Consider the following 16,233-nt stretch of genomic DNA (forward strand, 5'->3'; position numbering starts at 1 on the left):
TTTGCTTGTTTTAATCAATTTTAAATCATGCTTTTTATTTGTTCTTGTTTCTAATGTCTCTGTAAAGCACTTTGAATCACCTTGTTGTTGAATTGTGCTATACAAATAAACTTGCCTTGCCCTATCATGCCAGAAGTCAGCCAGCAGTGCGGACTTGATACCAGATCCTGGCCAGACCTGCTTGCTATGTGGGCACTAACACACACACACAGACACAGTTACTTTACCAACTGACCCCTGACCCCTGAGCTCCTAAGTGTCCTTCAAACCTCATTCAGGGATCCACTCCTCTACTTCACTGTCACTCCCTGAAAGCTCACTGTCCTCACTTTCTGAGGACAGAAAGTGCACATTCCCTTGGTTTCCTTCCATAAAAGGTATTTACATCCATGTCCTGTAATTATGAGCAGATTGTAAAGTAAAAAACATTGACTATGATCATATAAATGCACACAAACACATCTCTACACACATATGCAAATGCATTATATTGCCTGAAAAAAAACTGGGCTAACTGCGCAGTGTTGCCATGAGGCAACGAATGAAAATTAACAGTTTTACTGTATAAATACATTTTAAAAAGTAGAAAAAACAATCAAATATGCTTCTTAACATATTCATGCACATACAAGTATTTTTTAATATACATTTATTTCACCATAAACATGTAAAATAGTGATCTTTATCTTGCCTCCCAATGGAGATGTCTCTCATGTAGTGCAGCTTGCAGAAAGGGGTCCCCCCCCACCCCACCCCCCCACACACACACAAATGAAAGTCACACCACCTTCAACTCATCATTTTATTGGGAAGAGATGTGCCTGGTAGCATTATTTGAAAAAAAAAAAGGGGGGGGGGGGTTTGAGGGGCCAGTGTAAGGCATGAAAATGTGGTTTGTTGCCTCAGGGCAATGCTATGCAGTAGAGGGTTAAGTTAGCCTCCAGCAACACTTTGAGGAACCTGGTAGTCATTTTTGAAGTATGTCTGACATGCTGACAAACTAGTTCATGCATGTGTTATGCTTAGACTGGACCATTGTTAATCATTATTGTCAGGTTGCTCTGAAAGATCTCTGGAGAGCCGGTTGATCCAAAACACTGAAGTGGGAGTAGCAAAAGGGACTAGAACACAGACCGCCTTTCTCCCGTATTGGCTTCTCTTCACTGACACTTAGTTAGTTCTAGAATTTAAACTAAAATATTTCTTCTTGCACACACACACACAAGTCTTGAATAACTATCATAACCATCTCTAAGATATGCTGCCATAAGCTCAGGCTGCCGAGGAACTTCCTATGATGCAATGAGCATTTTTTTTGCCACCATGTGATTTTATCTTTTCTCTGAGATAGTTTGTTTTCTCCTCATCTCTGCGAATGCCTCTTTTCTTTTCTCTTTCCCCTCACAGCCGGCTTCAGCAGATTGTTGCCCCTCCAAGATCCTGTGTCTGCCAGAGGTTTCTTCCTGTTAAAAGCAAGTTTTTCCTTTCTACTGTCACCACATGGTTCTTTAAGGGGGTTGGAAGGGGTCATTTGATTGTTGGGCATTTTTCTGTAATATTATTTGGTCGTTAACTTGAAATAAATTAAGCCCTAAATTTAAGCATAGTCCCTCTAAACCAAAATGTATGATGCTTGCTAGATAACGTGCTGGATACAGTGAAACCTGAGAAAAGATTTTAAGGGAAACTGTTGTTATAATTCAGCTATATAATTAAAACATTGGACAGTAAGTGAGGCAGTATTGGCCAGTTTGGTTTGCCAGTTTCTTTATTGTGGAAATGCTAATCATCACAGCATAGGAAAGGCCAAAGTAGAAATTTCCATATTTCCTATTATCAATTCATAAAACTTTTGTTGTTAAAAATCAAAGGCTTCTGAATCCCAACCTGAGAAATTTCAAAACATAAACGAGGTAAACAAAAAAAAGGATCTGTTTTCCTTTAAAAAGAAAAAAAGAAATCATTCATTCTGTAAAAAAATAATAAAATAGAGAGAAATTAGAGAGATTACACATCTCTACATTCACGTTACACCATGTGCAGAAGCAGGACGAAGCGGCAGTTCCTGACTATCATGAGGTTTACTTATTTTTCTCTGACAGTCACATTGATACTAAAATTACTAATATTCACCAGCTTCCATCATCATCACAAAGACTTCAACTGTGTCTTCAGGATCGTCACCCAACTGTGAAACTACACAACACCCGATTCTGTACACGCTAGAGTGAAAGCTGTCTGGCACAATAGACTCGTGATATAAGACAGAATGATCAAAGGTTGCAGGCCTTTAAAGCTGGAGGTTAAACTTCTTTTTCACATCGTCATGTGAAATATAACGGCAGCACATTTCATATCATTTTTACAGGTTGGATAAAAGAAATTATAAACACACTGGCTTTTGATTCAATCTGCAATCAGACAGACACCATTAGAAGAACAAAAAGGATGAATTAAACCATCACAAATACATGACTTCTGTATAAAATATCAATTTCTCTGTGCATTTTAACAGGGTATGAATGCAGTCAGGTTTTGATCATTTTCAGTCATGTGACAGGATACACACATGTCCTCAGCAAATTTTAAGACACATACTTACACACATATATTACAATAAGATAGGGACAAATGTTTGGCACATTTTTTTCTCCAACAAATATTTTACATGAGCAATAATTTGTGTGTACTTCTGGTTAAACAAGAGTTTGGAAAAGTAAACATGTGCCATCTTTACAACTGCAGAAAAGAAAACTCCCTATGCCTTTGTTGTCCTCCATTAAAAATCTGGAAAATACTGGCATCAAGGTGCATCTTATTATTAGTAGTAGCATAAGTTAATTGGCCCATCACCAGATATATTAGCATTGGGATATAATGCTTTCTGATACTAAACAGGGATCATTTATAGTCTCACTCCATTTTTACAATACTCTGCAGCACATGAAACAGAGCAGCATTACAGATGAGCACAGTGTAGTGTGGAGACCTGTCAAGTCTTCATGGTACGTTGGTGACTAATTTTATTAAATGCCCTGCTGGAAAGTTAATAAACAATGACCCCATCATTTTCTCTTTAAATATACCCCTAGCATAGTGTATGCACTTACACCAATAAGGTGCACAGGTACCTCCCCTTTGACCTGTCAGATACCCTCTATGTAGTGAGGCCTCTGCCACGTTCCAAAGATCAACTGAAACCTAAAGGGTTTCGAGGCCGATGTGACACCTTGGGAAGAAGACTGGCCACAAGTGGTTGAGCTTGGGCTTCAGCAATGGTAATGACCGAGGGACTGGCCGCTGAGTCCCAGTCATCCCCGACTGCTTGTGCAGACTGTCGCTAGGTGAAATAACCTACAATTAAGGTGCTGCACAAAACCCTCCTTGTCAACGCTCAGATTTCTGCTTTCGCCCATTGCTTCTACACAAGACACTAATTTGTCTGCAAGCATTCGCTATCTAACCATGGAGCAGTAGTGAAACTTGCAACGCAAACCAAAAATGGAGTGCACTCACCTCCAAAGCAAAACCCGTGTTTTACTACAAATCTATTATGTTTCAATAGGTGCAACTTTTACTCCATTTCCATTCTGCTCAACAAGCAGCTGGCAAGTGCTTGCAGACAAGTCAGCATCACCTCCCTTTGGGTGATCGTGGAAATCTGCAGGTGATATCTCTTTGCAACCAACTTCACCCAGCAACCACTCACTAACCAGACTGGGAATGCACATTTTTCCCTAGCGACCTTTGGTTGTTGGCGGGTCACTAACTGGCCTCTAGGCCTGCATGATAGGAGCTTTAAGTGAGTGTTACATGTAATAACATCCACATGAATGTTAAGTCTCACTTCACCTTTTAGTGGATTTAAAGTTGTGGCTGACAGTTTTATAATTATAAACAATATCATGTCATTATATACTAATTTATATATATATATATATATATATACGGTATATATATATATATATATATATATATATATATATATATACACTCCATAAGAGTCGTACTGAGCATCAGTCCTGGTAGGGCTCTACTGTTTTCAGCCTTGAGAACACTTTAGGTGTATTTTTCACAAAGCTTTACATTATAGCTTAGTGTAAACGACAGTAAAACACAGAATTTTATTTATCAATGAAAAAGAAAACTCTATTTACTCCTAGTAAGACCAATACTGCTACAGATATCTCAAAAAGTTTCACCTTTCAAGACCCGCACAATATCTAAGCCTCAATTTTACTTAATGGAAACCCAAATCATGTCCTATGAGTAATGAAGTTTTAGCCACATTCATGCATCAGTGCACCTGCATCAGGGAGGTATTGTTAAGCAGCTGGCTGTGTGTTACCTAAAGCACTCGCACAAAGATCTGCTATGTTATCAAATCCTCAGTTACTACAATAAGTTTCCCAGTGCTGCAATTCACTGAACATTTAAAGAACACCTGTTTGTCTTTCTGCCTTTGTCTCCTTCACTCAAAGCCAAAAAATAAATAAATAACAAGCTGGATTCTGGGTTAAGGATACGGATTTGTTGTTCAGGCAGTAAAATTAAACCCCACTGAACCCAAATCTGCCCTCAAAAGTCCAGGTAGTACACAGGACAGTGCCGCTGGAAATGCTAACTTTTTGGGGATTTGGAGTCATAACATGTCACAGCGGAAGAATCTGCTCGAGTGTATCGCGTGTGTTTTGGGCCAGTTTGTCTGGGAATTTAACAGTGAAGTCCAGGATCATGTCACCTCTCTTCTCTGGGAACTTGGACAACGGCAGCCCCTCGCCGCTTATTCGCTTTTTCGTTCCGGGTTTGACAATGTCTCTAGAGGTAACAGTGATGGTCCGGCCGTCCAGTGTGGGAGCTTTGACCGTGCAGCCACACAATGCCTGGAGACAAAAGGACTGATAAGCAGACATCCAAGTGCTTGGCCGAGTTTTGATTATAAGCATCTTTAAAAAGATAAACTAGCATGATAATGTTGGAATGATTATCTTACCTCTCTAAGAGATATTTTTGCAGGATAAACAATATCTGAACCCTCTCTTCTGAACACCGGGTGAGGTTTGTCTTTGACCACAAACACCACATCTGCAGGAATGTTGGTGGCAGTCTCATCCCCCTCCCTGGGAAAGGTGATTTTCGTCCCCTCCTTCCAGCCACGCTTAATGTCCACCGTTAAAATCTTATCTTCGCTGCGCATGGTGCAGCCGTCCGGATTGAGCCTCTTGCGAGAAATCTTCATCTTTTTCGTGCAGCCGGAGAACACCTCTTCCAAGCTCACCTTCAGCTCGTGCACCACAGGCGGGTCCTTCTTCTTCTCGTGTGCTCGGTGAACTCCTGCCGGGTGGGTTTTGAAAGGCCGGTGAAACCCACCCATGCCGCCCATTCCTGGCATGCCAAACGTTGCGAAAGGGTTGTTGATGTCCACGTCGTCTTCCCCGTCCTGGAAGAAGAAGTGATCGAATGGGCTGCGGCCACCGAAGAACTCAGCGAAGATTGCGTGAGGGTCCCCGTGGAAGCTGTAGTTGCAGCTTTGACCGCCATGTCCTCTGCCTCCAGTGTCAGCTGAACCCTTTAATCCTGTTGAAGAAGATGACATCGCCAAGTATTTAAAAAAAGAACGGGAAATATCACTGTCATATCAATGTTTGAAATAGCATGTTTGTTTCGTTTTTACTGTTATTTATTTACCCTTTGATGTCTGGGAAACTAAGCATTCTTTATATAAAAATTGACTGCAAAAAAAAAGAGTTTTCACTGCACCATCACTGGGCACTAAGTCAACACATAGTTGTCTTAACACAACAGACAAACACTGATCACTGCTAATGACAAGGTAGTTATCAGACGACATCAGATAACAGCCACCTGATTATTGATATTTTTGATCAGCTTATTGGTGCTCATCTGTTGAATAATACCTCGGCATTACCGCTTTAACACTTATAACACACTGACCTTAATTCACCCTATATTCACCCCTATGATTTGAATCAACGTCTAAAGATTGCAAACAAACAAACTGACACAAAATATTTACTACTTACAAGAAGTAAATGCTCAGAAGCTAAAATATTTTTCTGCTTCCAGACATCTCAAAGTTTGATCTCTGTCCCTCCCTGTCCATGAGGGTGTGGACAAGGACACCAAAGCCTGAAGGTACAAATCTGTGCCATTTTTTCAAAGCCACAATAATAACAAGAGAGAGGCACACCGACAGGACGGGCAAGAACTTGCTGTTTCCAGCAGGTTCTCCAGCTGCACCCTATTGTACACCCAACTATTGTCAGATAACTGCTGCAGAAAGACCCCAGAAACCGCACTGAGGAGGATGCATGTGTACATCGATTAGATTGAGAGAGTAAGAAGATGCACGTTTTGCTTTGCATTATTTGCAGAGGATTAAACTCGGTAAATGCAAAGGCTGCAAAACTTCGTGCAACCCGGGGGAAGGAGTTCAGTTACCTTCTTCTCCAAAACGATCGTAAATGTCCTTTTTCTTGGCATCACTGAGGACGTCATAGGCTTCGGCGATCTCCTTGAATTTGTCTTCAGCTCCAGGAGACTTATTCTTGTCGGGGTGATAGCGCAGAGCCTGTTTTCTGTACGCCTTTTTTATCTCATCTTCAGATGCTCCCCTGGCTATACCCAGCACTTTGTAATAATCTTTACCCATCACACCGGCCGGTCGGCACTTCTTTCAATTGCTTTTGTCGAAGCTTCGGTTTGACGTCGATAAAACACCCAGCATGCCTCGTGTAAAACGAAGCACAGGTTACCGGGATCCAATGTCTCACCCCGCCGCCGCAGTTGTCCCTGCAGCGGGCAATAGTTCAGATCGCCGTCGGGGTGCTCCTCCAGAAAGTGTCACAGCCCCCACAGCAACTTTCAGCTTTGACCCACTGGCGAGGACGAAAATGTCACCTAGCCCGCCCGCGTTTGCGTAAGTGTGTCAGTATGCCGCACTCGAAACCTTGCGAGGAAACTTCTGGAAGAAGCTGATGCTGCTGATGTGGGTCATCTCTGCCGAGTCGAGAAAATTCACCCCCGACAACTTCCGGTTTCGCTTGAGCCGCGCTGGACGTTTTCAATTAAATGTTTAAGAAACTTGTACTCGAAACCGGGAACCTATCGAGGCATTTATTACTGCTTGGATGACTCGTGTAAAATATCCGCATTTTAAAAGCTCTTAGCACTTATTATTATAATATAAGTGACATTCAAGTACGCATGCGCAGACTACTTAGCAGCGTGAGAAATCTTTTATACTATCGAGTAATTTTTTACAAGTTTCCAGTTCCTCGCTGTACTATAACGCAGGGAGAAGAAGAAATACCATAGGGTAAAAATAAAAATAAGAAACTACGATGACCAGACACACACCGACCACATTTTAAGCATCAAACTCTCCATTTCCTGCTTTATGGATTCGCGTTATGTAACAATTTATATTAATAATAAATTCATTTATTGTTGTTATTATTATTATCTTAGATGTGTTAAAGCAATATTTCTACAACAGCTCTTTATACAAATTCCCTGCACTTTCAAAACATGATGCACGGATTTTATGGAATATGGAATATTGAATCTGGCTTGTGAATTGTACCTTTTAAATCTAAACACATGCGTATAGTTAACAAATAGGCCATAGCACAGGCACTTAGGAATAAAAATGAAATCAAATAAAGTACAATAGATTTTAAAGTGAATGTCCACAGATCAGTCTAATAATCTTAACATTATTGTTATTGCATTTCAGCAATATACGCTGCATGTAAGTTAAAGGTAATAGTTGTGATCAGACGTTTGAATACCTTCATCACGGGAGTGAATGCCATGGTAATGATTGTACAGCATATAACTTTAATGACTTAAAAGAAAAAAAATACAAAACAAGACAAAAAACAAGAATCGCACGAGTTTAAATTTCTTTTGGATTTTCTCAGGGTTAAAAGGAAAATCGATTAGACCGTTAAAGAATAGCCCAGGAACCACCAACGCTCAGCCTGCCATGACCTGGAAACTCCAGCATCACTGTCCACAGTGGAGTGAGTTTTACATCAACATGGACAGAGAGTGTGCCGATTGAGAAAGAAGCCCTGCTCCAAAGTCGACTAAAATTTGCAGCTGCCCTCATGGACAAGCCAAATATCATCTGGGGAAGAATTTTATTAAACTAAACAAAAAGTAAGATATTTGGAGACAATGACAAGAGATATGTTTGAAAGAATAAAGGTGAGACTTCTGGCATATAAAGAAATATGCCAGAAGCTTGTTGATTGGCGCCAAAAGCATGTAATCTCGGTGCAACTTGACGTGTAACCAAATATTACGGGGGTGTTTGTGTATATATCTCTATATATACTTTTGACCATGTGCAGATTAGAGAAAATCCCCAAAAATTCAATCTAGTGCACCGAGCTTTTGTTTTCTTACAGTCATTAAAAAGAACAGTTCAAAAAAAATTATTTAAAGCCCCAAATTAACACGACATTCATGCCTATGAGTCTATGTAAAAGCTTGACCATAATTGTCTTGAAATATATTTTATATGCTCATCTTGATGGATGCCCAGACTCTACAGCTTCAGCTAATGCTGACATTCCCTGTAAGTGCAAAGGGGTGTCTTGGTGTTTCAAGATAATTTGACAGGATCCGATGTGGCTAAATTAACTGTTCATGTTTGATGGTGCATAGAAAGAAACTCTTTGAGTTCAATGGTTTCACTGATCATGCAGTGCTGTGTGCTAATTACTAGAGGACACATGCTAAAATACATACAGGACTGAAGGGGTCAGCATTGATTTTCCTGCTGCTCACTGCCTGAGTCAGGAAGAAGTGCTGAAGGTTTTTCACATGTTCACCGGCAACTTCTCATTAATCAGGATACAGCCACAGAGATATGCATAGAGTTAAATCAAAGGCTTTCTGACTGAGTTTCCACAAAAACAAAAAGCCTAGGGGTAATATGTTTCACAAGAGCGCAATGGATTGCTTTCACAGCAGTGCAAACAAAGACAGTGAATGAATGATTATAAAAAGCCCACAACAACACAACAACGTCACAAGATCAGATCTCAGTGTAACCACCTTGAAAAAGAAGCAGGCCCAGATCAACACATAAATGAGTTTATTAGCATGAAACGGATTACAGTTAAGCTGGAATGTGTCAAATCCAAGACTCAGAAGTGATCTGGGAATGCACGCGTACTGCTGCCTGCTGCCTGCTGCCTGCTTCTGCCCTGTGCTGCTCTTACTTGTTATAAATAGAACATAGACTATAGATATGCAGCTGGCTATTTGCAATGATGAGCTGACCCAGTGCAATGAAAGGCATCTCTGATGTTCTCCCAATCAGCATTTTTATCACCCGCCTCTCAAAACAAACCCCCTTGAAGTGTTTCAGAATGTGTTCGGCACACAAACTGTGAACTGACGCAGGCCCTGAATAAACAGGTTTGTCTTTGTTGTGGTTTTTCAGAACGAGAAAACAAGCCTCACAGGTGGTTTGGGGGATAGAGGGATGTGTGGGCATGTGGAGATCTTTCATCTGACTGATCAGGTTTTCAGTGGGACCCCTCACTGTGTGACCAAGCGAGGAGCAGAGCGGGGAGCAGATGTGTCTTATAGGTCTAATGAGAAAATGTTGGCATCTGTCACCGGCTAAGGTTGTACTGTATGTGGCTTCCCAAGGTTACCAAGCCGGAGCAGAGCAAATCAGGCGACTTATATTTAGCCTCGCAAATGGCGCGCTATGGATTATGTCTTGGGCCTCTCCAGTTTCGTCTTCAGTGCATTTTGCTGCGTGAAGTGGGGGCTGTGGATCTTGAACAGGATTCTGTTCAGGTGAAGAGCAGGTCTACTTCATGGTTTTAGACTAGCTCTCCTCCGACTTCTGCTCAGTGCCATTGCCTCAAGTGTTTATGGTCACTCCTCTGTGGAAGAAACTCAGAAAGTGGAAGGATATTCACTGAGTCTGAGAGACACAAGAGACTCTTGAACTGGACTAACAGCTTCTCTGGAGACGAGCTGGTAGCTGTTACACATACCAGTGGAGCACAACCAGCGTCACTGGACATATCACAGATTATTTCCCCACGCTATTGAGGTTTGGGATCAAACAGTGTCATGGATGTACTCGCATTAGAGGCAAAGAAGGCAGATGCAGTAGAGCCTGAGAAGAAAGCCGCACCGAGGCCAAAACCAAAAGCCCCCAAAAAGGCCAAAAGGATTGTTTACTTTGAGGTGGAGATTGTGGATTTAAAAACAAAGGAGAAGCTATTGCTGCTGGACAAGGTGAGTGAGAGGATGTCAAAAGAGTCTTTATTTAATTACACTCACCTTTTACATTTAGCTTAATGATTTTTTAAAAAATGTTAACAGCCAGCAGATCACTTTGATTGCAGCCGTATAACTAAAGTCCTATTTAAAAGAAAGGCCTCGAAACATTAGCATGCCATAGAGTGGATTGATTTATCACCTTGTTCTCACTCCTCTGAAAGTTTCATATTTTATACATGTTAAGTCTGTGCTGCAAGCGGCAAAACCTGATCTTACTCTGCAGCGAAGCCAAGAAAATACAGAACGGTTGCTTTGAACACATGGATGCTCTTTAAAGATAATCATCTGTTTCACAGTTTGCCCAGTCGAGTGCAGCCATTATCAGTTATGTTTCTATTGAGGTTGCAGTTAGGAGGTGAGAATTCCCTCCTCATCTGACAGGAATTTTCTGTTTCAGTTACAGCACATGCCCGCATCGCAGATAGGCTTGATTAGTAGCTAGTGTAAATGTTACAAGCTATGTCCGTAGAAGGAGGGCTCATAACAGAGTCGACGAGCCTGACAAGTTCCACAAGGAATCAAAACAAAATTGATCAAGACAGCAGGAATGATTTCAGCTTTGGTTTTTGTGCTGCTGGTAATAACACAATCTTTAACAAAATGTATTTTTTTATTTTGATTTTAGGTGGAGCCAACTGCCACTGTTTTGGATATTAAAGCTTTGTTTCACAAATCATGTAAGTTCATCCTGCACGACATCCAAAATGACTCTTGCTGACTTTGCTGAATCCGAATTACATTAAATCTGGTAGCGATGTTCAGTACAAACACGAAAGCAGCTACAGCAGTGAGACACTTGGACCACAAAGAATCTCTTCAGAATACTAATAGTAAAGTTCCTCCCCATTTTGACAGATCCTAAGTGGTATCCGGCCCGACAGTCCCTACGCTTAGATCCAAGTAAGTCTGCCACCTTTTTTGTTTTTAAAGCATTTATCTAGATTACAGAGCAGGTCGTGATGGTGACTGTTTTTGTCTCAGAGGCAAAGTGTCTCAGAGATGAGGACATTCTCCAGACACTTCCTGTGGGAACCACAGCCAGCTTTTACTTCAGTGACCTGGGACCCCAGCTCACGTGGGGAACTGTAAGTCCACCTGTACACAGACACACAACATTTGGATTTAGTGTTGTGTGTCAAGTCATGAACACATTGCTCTGTAATGCCTCTGCTCTGGGATTTAAATATACTCTAAAGACTCATAATTGTATTAGAAGAAAGGATTTAATTCTCATGTTTGCACAATTGGTTTTTGGATATGACTCAGCCACAGCTGGATTGTTTTTAATCTGCTGACTATCACTTAAAGAGAACTGCTTTTCAAAAACTGCTTTGCACTTATTATGCTAAAACATGCAAACCCCTCGACACGATCTTTTAACATTCTTGCACTTTAAATATACAAAGACACCCTTTCACCCACTCAGTAACTCTTGAATATAAATATCAGCCTACAGTGACAGGTAGAGTTGATTTGCTGTGGCGTCCCCCCTGCACTGCCCCCACCTCTTGCACTGCATGTCCTCTGTCCTAGGACATTTAATCTCATGGCCTCATTTCCCCCCTGAGGCGTTTATCCCTCCTGACCACTCACTCCCGTTTCATTGCTGCTCTTTACTCACCCATGCCCACCCAGTCTTTACATTCCCCGTCAAACCCTGAGACAATCTGAGAAAAATGCCTTTAGTCTGATGCCAGTGTGGGTGGACGAGCAGCGATCAGAAGTAGCTACCAGTCAGGCATGCTGAGCCAGGCCTCCGCCTAAGGTGCTGATTCAGGGATCTGTTTCACAGCTGTGTCACTTGATCTTAAAGCGGGTGTTACAAGCTGTCCCAGTATCTCATCTGGTCTATGCGTACATACTGAATACGAGGAGGAGTATTACTGTAACTGATTTGTTCCTAATGCTTAGGTGAGGTAGACAGACCTTTTTGATCCATGGTGGCTTTAACAAGTGAGACTGTAGAAACCAGAGCCACGCTGGTGTCAGCTGTTAGTGAGCTGGTGAGCATGTCAAGTGTCAGTTGCATGTTCTCCCTGTGGCATAGGGTTTATACCGACAAACTATCATTCTAAATGGATTTCAGTCAATAATTAGGCTATGTTAATTTCTGTAATTTGAAAGCTACTGGAATTTATGGTACTGAGTTAAAAGCATTTAAACCTGTAGTCCTGGCATTAACTTATGCAACCCCTGATTTGTTTTTAACTTTTCATTCATCGACAGGTCATATGTTGTTATGATATCATATTATGATAAATATACTAAAGTCACTTTATTAGATACACTTTATCCCAGTAAAGGGTTTGGACCCTCTTCGATCTTCAGAACTGCCTTAATGTTAATGACAGAGATTCAACAATGTGCTGAAAACATTCCTCAGAGAATTTGGTTCATTTTGTTGAAACAGAGCCACACGGTGCAGATTTGTCAGCTGCACATCCATGAAGAAAAGTAATGGATTCTGAGTTGTTCAAGCTATGTTTAAGAACGCAGTTTGACCAAACCTTTGTGACATGATGTGTTATTCTGCTGTAGCCCATCCGCTTCAAGCTTCAGTGTGTTGGGTGTTCAGAGATTCTCTTTTGCATACCTTGGTTCTAACGAGTGGTTGAGTTGTTGTTGCCTTCCTATCAGCAGGAAGCAGACTGGCCATTTTCATCTCATCTTTGACATCAGCAAGGACTTTTTACCCAAATAACTGCCACTCACTGGATGTTTTCTCTTTTTTTGGACCATTCTGTATAAATCCTTGATATGGTTGTTATGGCACCAGTTTCCGAAATATTCAGACTAGCACTCTGACACAAAAAACAATGTCACATTCAAAGTAGCTTAAACCACTTTTTTTCCCATTCTGATGCTCAGTTTGAACTTCAGCAGACTGCCTGGGGCATGTCTACATGCAAAAGTGGATTGAGTTGATTCTATGTACGATGGAGTATTTATTAGGGCCACATTAATGAAAAAAACATTAACGATTATTTTGAGAAAAAAGCCGAAATGTTGAAATTATCATTTTTGTTTCAAGACAAACTACCATGTTTGCTATACCCACTAAAAAATGCCTTGTTTAGATGAGTTAGTGAAACAAATTGATCCGCCGTCTTGTGACACAACATACATCCTCTTATTGGACCGGGGTGTAACCATCAATAACCTTGCATCTTTCCAATACCAGCTATTTCATTTTGTACAAATCCACTCTTGTGCGCTTTTCCGTCTGATCCGTCTGAAATGAGGCCCTAATATTCCTTCGTAGGCTATATAACTGTAACTGGTTGCTTAGATATTTGTTGAAAAGAGCAGGCAAACAGGTGTACCTAAAGAAGTGGCCAGTGAGTATAGTAGCATTTCTAATATCCAGCTGGAACTCTTCACTTCCAGCCATCATATCCCACTAAACCATCCTACTCCTGCTGCCAAAGAATGTAACTGATTATACTGAATAAAATGAAAAACAGGCCAAGATAAAATACTGCCAAACCACATTTCTCCTTTAATGTGTGCATTTTTTAAAATATGTGCAGCTTTCCACACAAATCCCTTAACTGGCCCTTGGTCACAAAGCTTTGAGAACCCTTGACTTAAAGCACATGTGTCTCCTCACTCACTTCAGGTGTTCCTGGCAGAGTGTGCTGGCCCGCTGATCATCTACTTAATGTTCTACTTCCGCCTTCCCTTCATCTACTCTCCAAAGTATGACTTCACCAGCAGCAAGCACTGGATCGTACAGTGAGTGTCGGCTTTCCCATGTTTTCAGAGATCTGTTGTGATGTTGGTGCAGTGTTTCACACAATCCCGGGCTTTGCACAGACCCCCCCGCCTCCCCCGTCAGCATGACAAACAGTTGGGAAGCATATTGCTATGTTGACACTGAGTCAGCGCCAAGTGTAATGGACTGCAGCGGGGCGATGTATTAATCACAGCTAAATATGTAAGTGTGTCTTTGTGCTTGTGTGTCTTGTTGCAGTTTGGCCTGCATATGTCACTCCTTCCACTACATCAAGAGGATTCTGGAGACACTGTTTGTCCATCGTATCTCCCATGGGACCATGCCTCTCAGGAACATATTTAAGGTAACTGTCCTGCACATTAAAAGCTTTGTGCATTGTAGTTATTACTTTGTTTGTGGTTACTCTTCTCAGAAATCTATGTGGAGCAATATCTAGACACTTTGACTTATAATAGTCCTGCTTTCTATGCCAGAACTGTGGCTATTACTGGTCTACTGCAGCTTGGATGGCATACTACATTAACCACCCTCTCTACACCACACCCTGTAAGTGCTGACCACTTTCATTCTCACTTTAGCTCATCAGTCAACGCCAACTTCTATCTTAATCCATTTTTCTGTGACACGTCAACAGATTACGGGCAGCAGCAGGTGAATGCAGGTCTTTACATTTTCCTGGTAAGCTTCAGCTCTCTGAGAGTCACCTTCCACATTTTAAACCCACCATCCTGTTGAATGCTCATTTTTGAATATCTTTATCCCCACAGTTCTGTCAAATAGGGAATTTTTCCATCCACGTTGCGCTTCGTAACCTCAAAACACCAGGTGAGCGTTTTGCAGCAATACGTGTGATTTTCAGTCTCCTTTTCTTACTGATTTCTTTTTAAATGCACAGTGCAGTTTGAGTTTACCCTTCGTTTCAGGCTCCAAAACCAAGAAGATTCCTTATCCAACAAAAAACCCCTTCACCTGGATCTTTTGGCTGGTCTCTTGTCCGAACTACACATATGAGGTAAGCCCAAATCAAACTCCATATTTTGGTGAAGTTCACCCTTTTTCCTTAGGTAGATGAATCTATAACATCCAGTATTTATATATTTATTTAAGGGAAATTTTCTGGGTCTATGCTCATTTTGGTGTTATTAGTATTTTTTAATGTTACTCTACTAGAACGCTAAAGGTTAACATTTCATTGTACAGTGCTGCGTTTTATCCTCGCAAGGAAAGATGCATTGCCATCTGGTGGTTATGTTCTGTAACTGTACCATCATTCTCCATGCACTCTGTGTGTGTGTCTGTAACTTATTGCTCACAGGTCGGCTCCTGGATCGGCTTCACAGTGATGACCCAGTGTGTGCCTGTGGCTTTCTTCACTCTTGTGGCCTTCATCCAGATGACGGTTTGGGCTAAAGGCAAACACCGCAGCTACTTAAAGGAGTTTAGGGATTATCCCACCCTGCGCTCCTCCATACTGCCCTTCATCCTGTAGATCTAAGCACAGGCAACAACAGCTGCTACACCCATCCAACTCCTCACTGGTAGCGGTCCTTTTTAAGGGCCCATGCATCCCCCTGGATGTCAGGGACTGTGCGCTGAGGTAATAAGGAGCGGCATTTACAGTGCTGGACTGGTAACTGAAGGACTGTCACATTGAAAGGAAGCTAGTGAAATGCAATAAAGTCTTATTTTAATGTTATATGCAATCTAGAAGATAAAAGATGTCCTTTTTATTTATTCTTTTTATGTGTTGCACAATATTCAAAAGTTTAAAAAGAAATCGTAGCTTTTATCAGCCCAATCAGTGAAATTTTATCAAAAGTATTCTTACTATGCAGCCTGGAGCTGAAAACTTGGTGGTGTCACGCAGCTCATGCAATACTCTACTTACTGACCTTTATACTAACACTGTTCTCTTATGAAGTTTATTCACTGTTATGAATCGTGTTTCCCCTGAAGGCGCTTTTCACACAAAGCTGAATTTGAAGATCAGATGAGTGAATTTGTTACTGAAAAATAGATATTTTTTGCAGGGATTTCCATCTGTAGTGTAAGGTTTGTTTACATTACTTTAAGTCACCGAACCAATGAAACAATTGCTTTTCGGTGTACTGTTGATTTAAGGGTAATAAACTCTCACAAAACAACTTAGCGGAGAC

At 41.2% G+C, this 16,233-nt stretch overlaps 2 protein-coding genes across 2 annotated transcripts; one reads left to right on the forward strand and one right to left on the reverse strand.

Moving 5' to 3' along the window:
- Positions 1-4,009: 4,009 nt before the first annotated feature.
- dnajb1a (DnaJ heat shock protein family (Hsp40) member B1a) lies at positions 4,010-7,014 on the reverse strand. The gene is made up of 3 exons (XM_005745382.1): positions 6,463-7,014; positions 4,994-5,577; positions 4,010-4,883 (listed from the first exon to the last, which is right to left on the reverse strand). Exons 1-3 carry the CDS (start codon positions 6,671-6,673, stop codon positions 4,653-4,655), a joined length of 1,026 nt encoding a protein of 341 aa, XP_005745439.1. The 5' UTR covers positions 6,674-7,014; the 3' UTR covers positions 4,010-4,652.
- Positions 7,015-9,423: 2,409 nt separating this feature from the next.
- On the forward strand, positions 9,424-16,221 carry tecra (trans-2,3-enoyl-CoA reductase a). Its single transcript, XM_005745383.1, has 11 exons — positions 9,424-10,296; positions 10,967-11,018; positions 11,197-11,241; positions 11,323-11,426; positions 13,961-14,076; positions 14,315-14,420; positions 14,551-14,623; positions 14,712-14,755; positions 14,845-14,902; positions 15,001-15,089; positions 15,393-16,221. Exons 1-11 carry the CDS (start codon positions 10,129-10,131, stop codon positions 15,564-15,566), a joined length of 1,029 nt encoding a protein of 342 aa, XP_005745440.1. The 5' UTR covers positions 9,424-10,128; the 3' UTR covers positions 15,567-16,221.
- The last annotated feature ends 12 nt before the right edge of the window (positions 16,222-16,233 follow it).

Source organism: Pundamilia nyererei, unplaced genomic scaffold (genome assembly GCF_000239375.1).
Source record: "Pundamilia nyererei isolate P.nyererei 1_Seehausen unplaced genomic scaffold, PunNye1.0 scaffold00158, whole genome shotgun sequence".
Lineage (NCBI taxonomy): Eukaryota > Metazoa > Chordata > Actinopteri > Cichliformes > Cichlidae > Pundamilia > Pundamilia nyererei.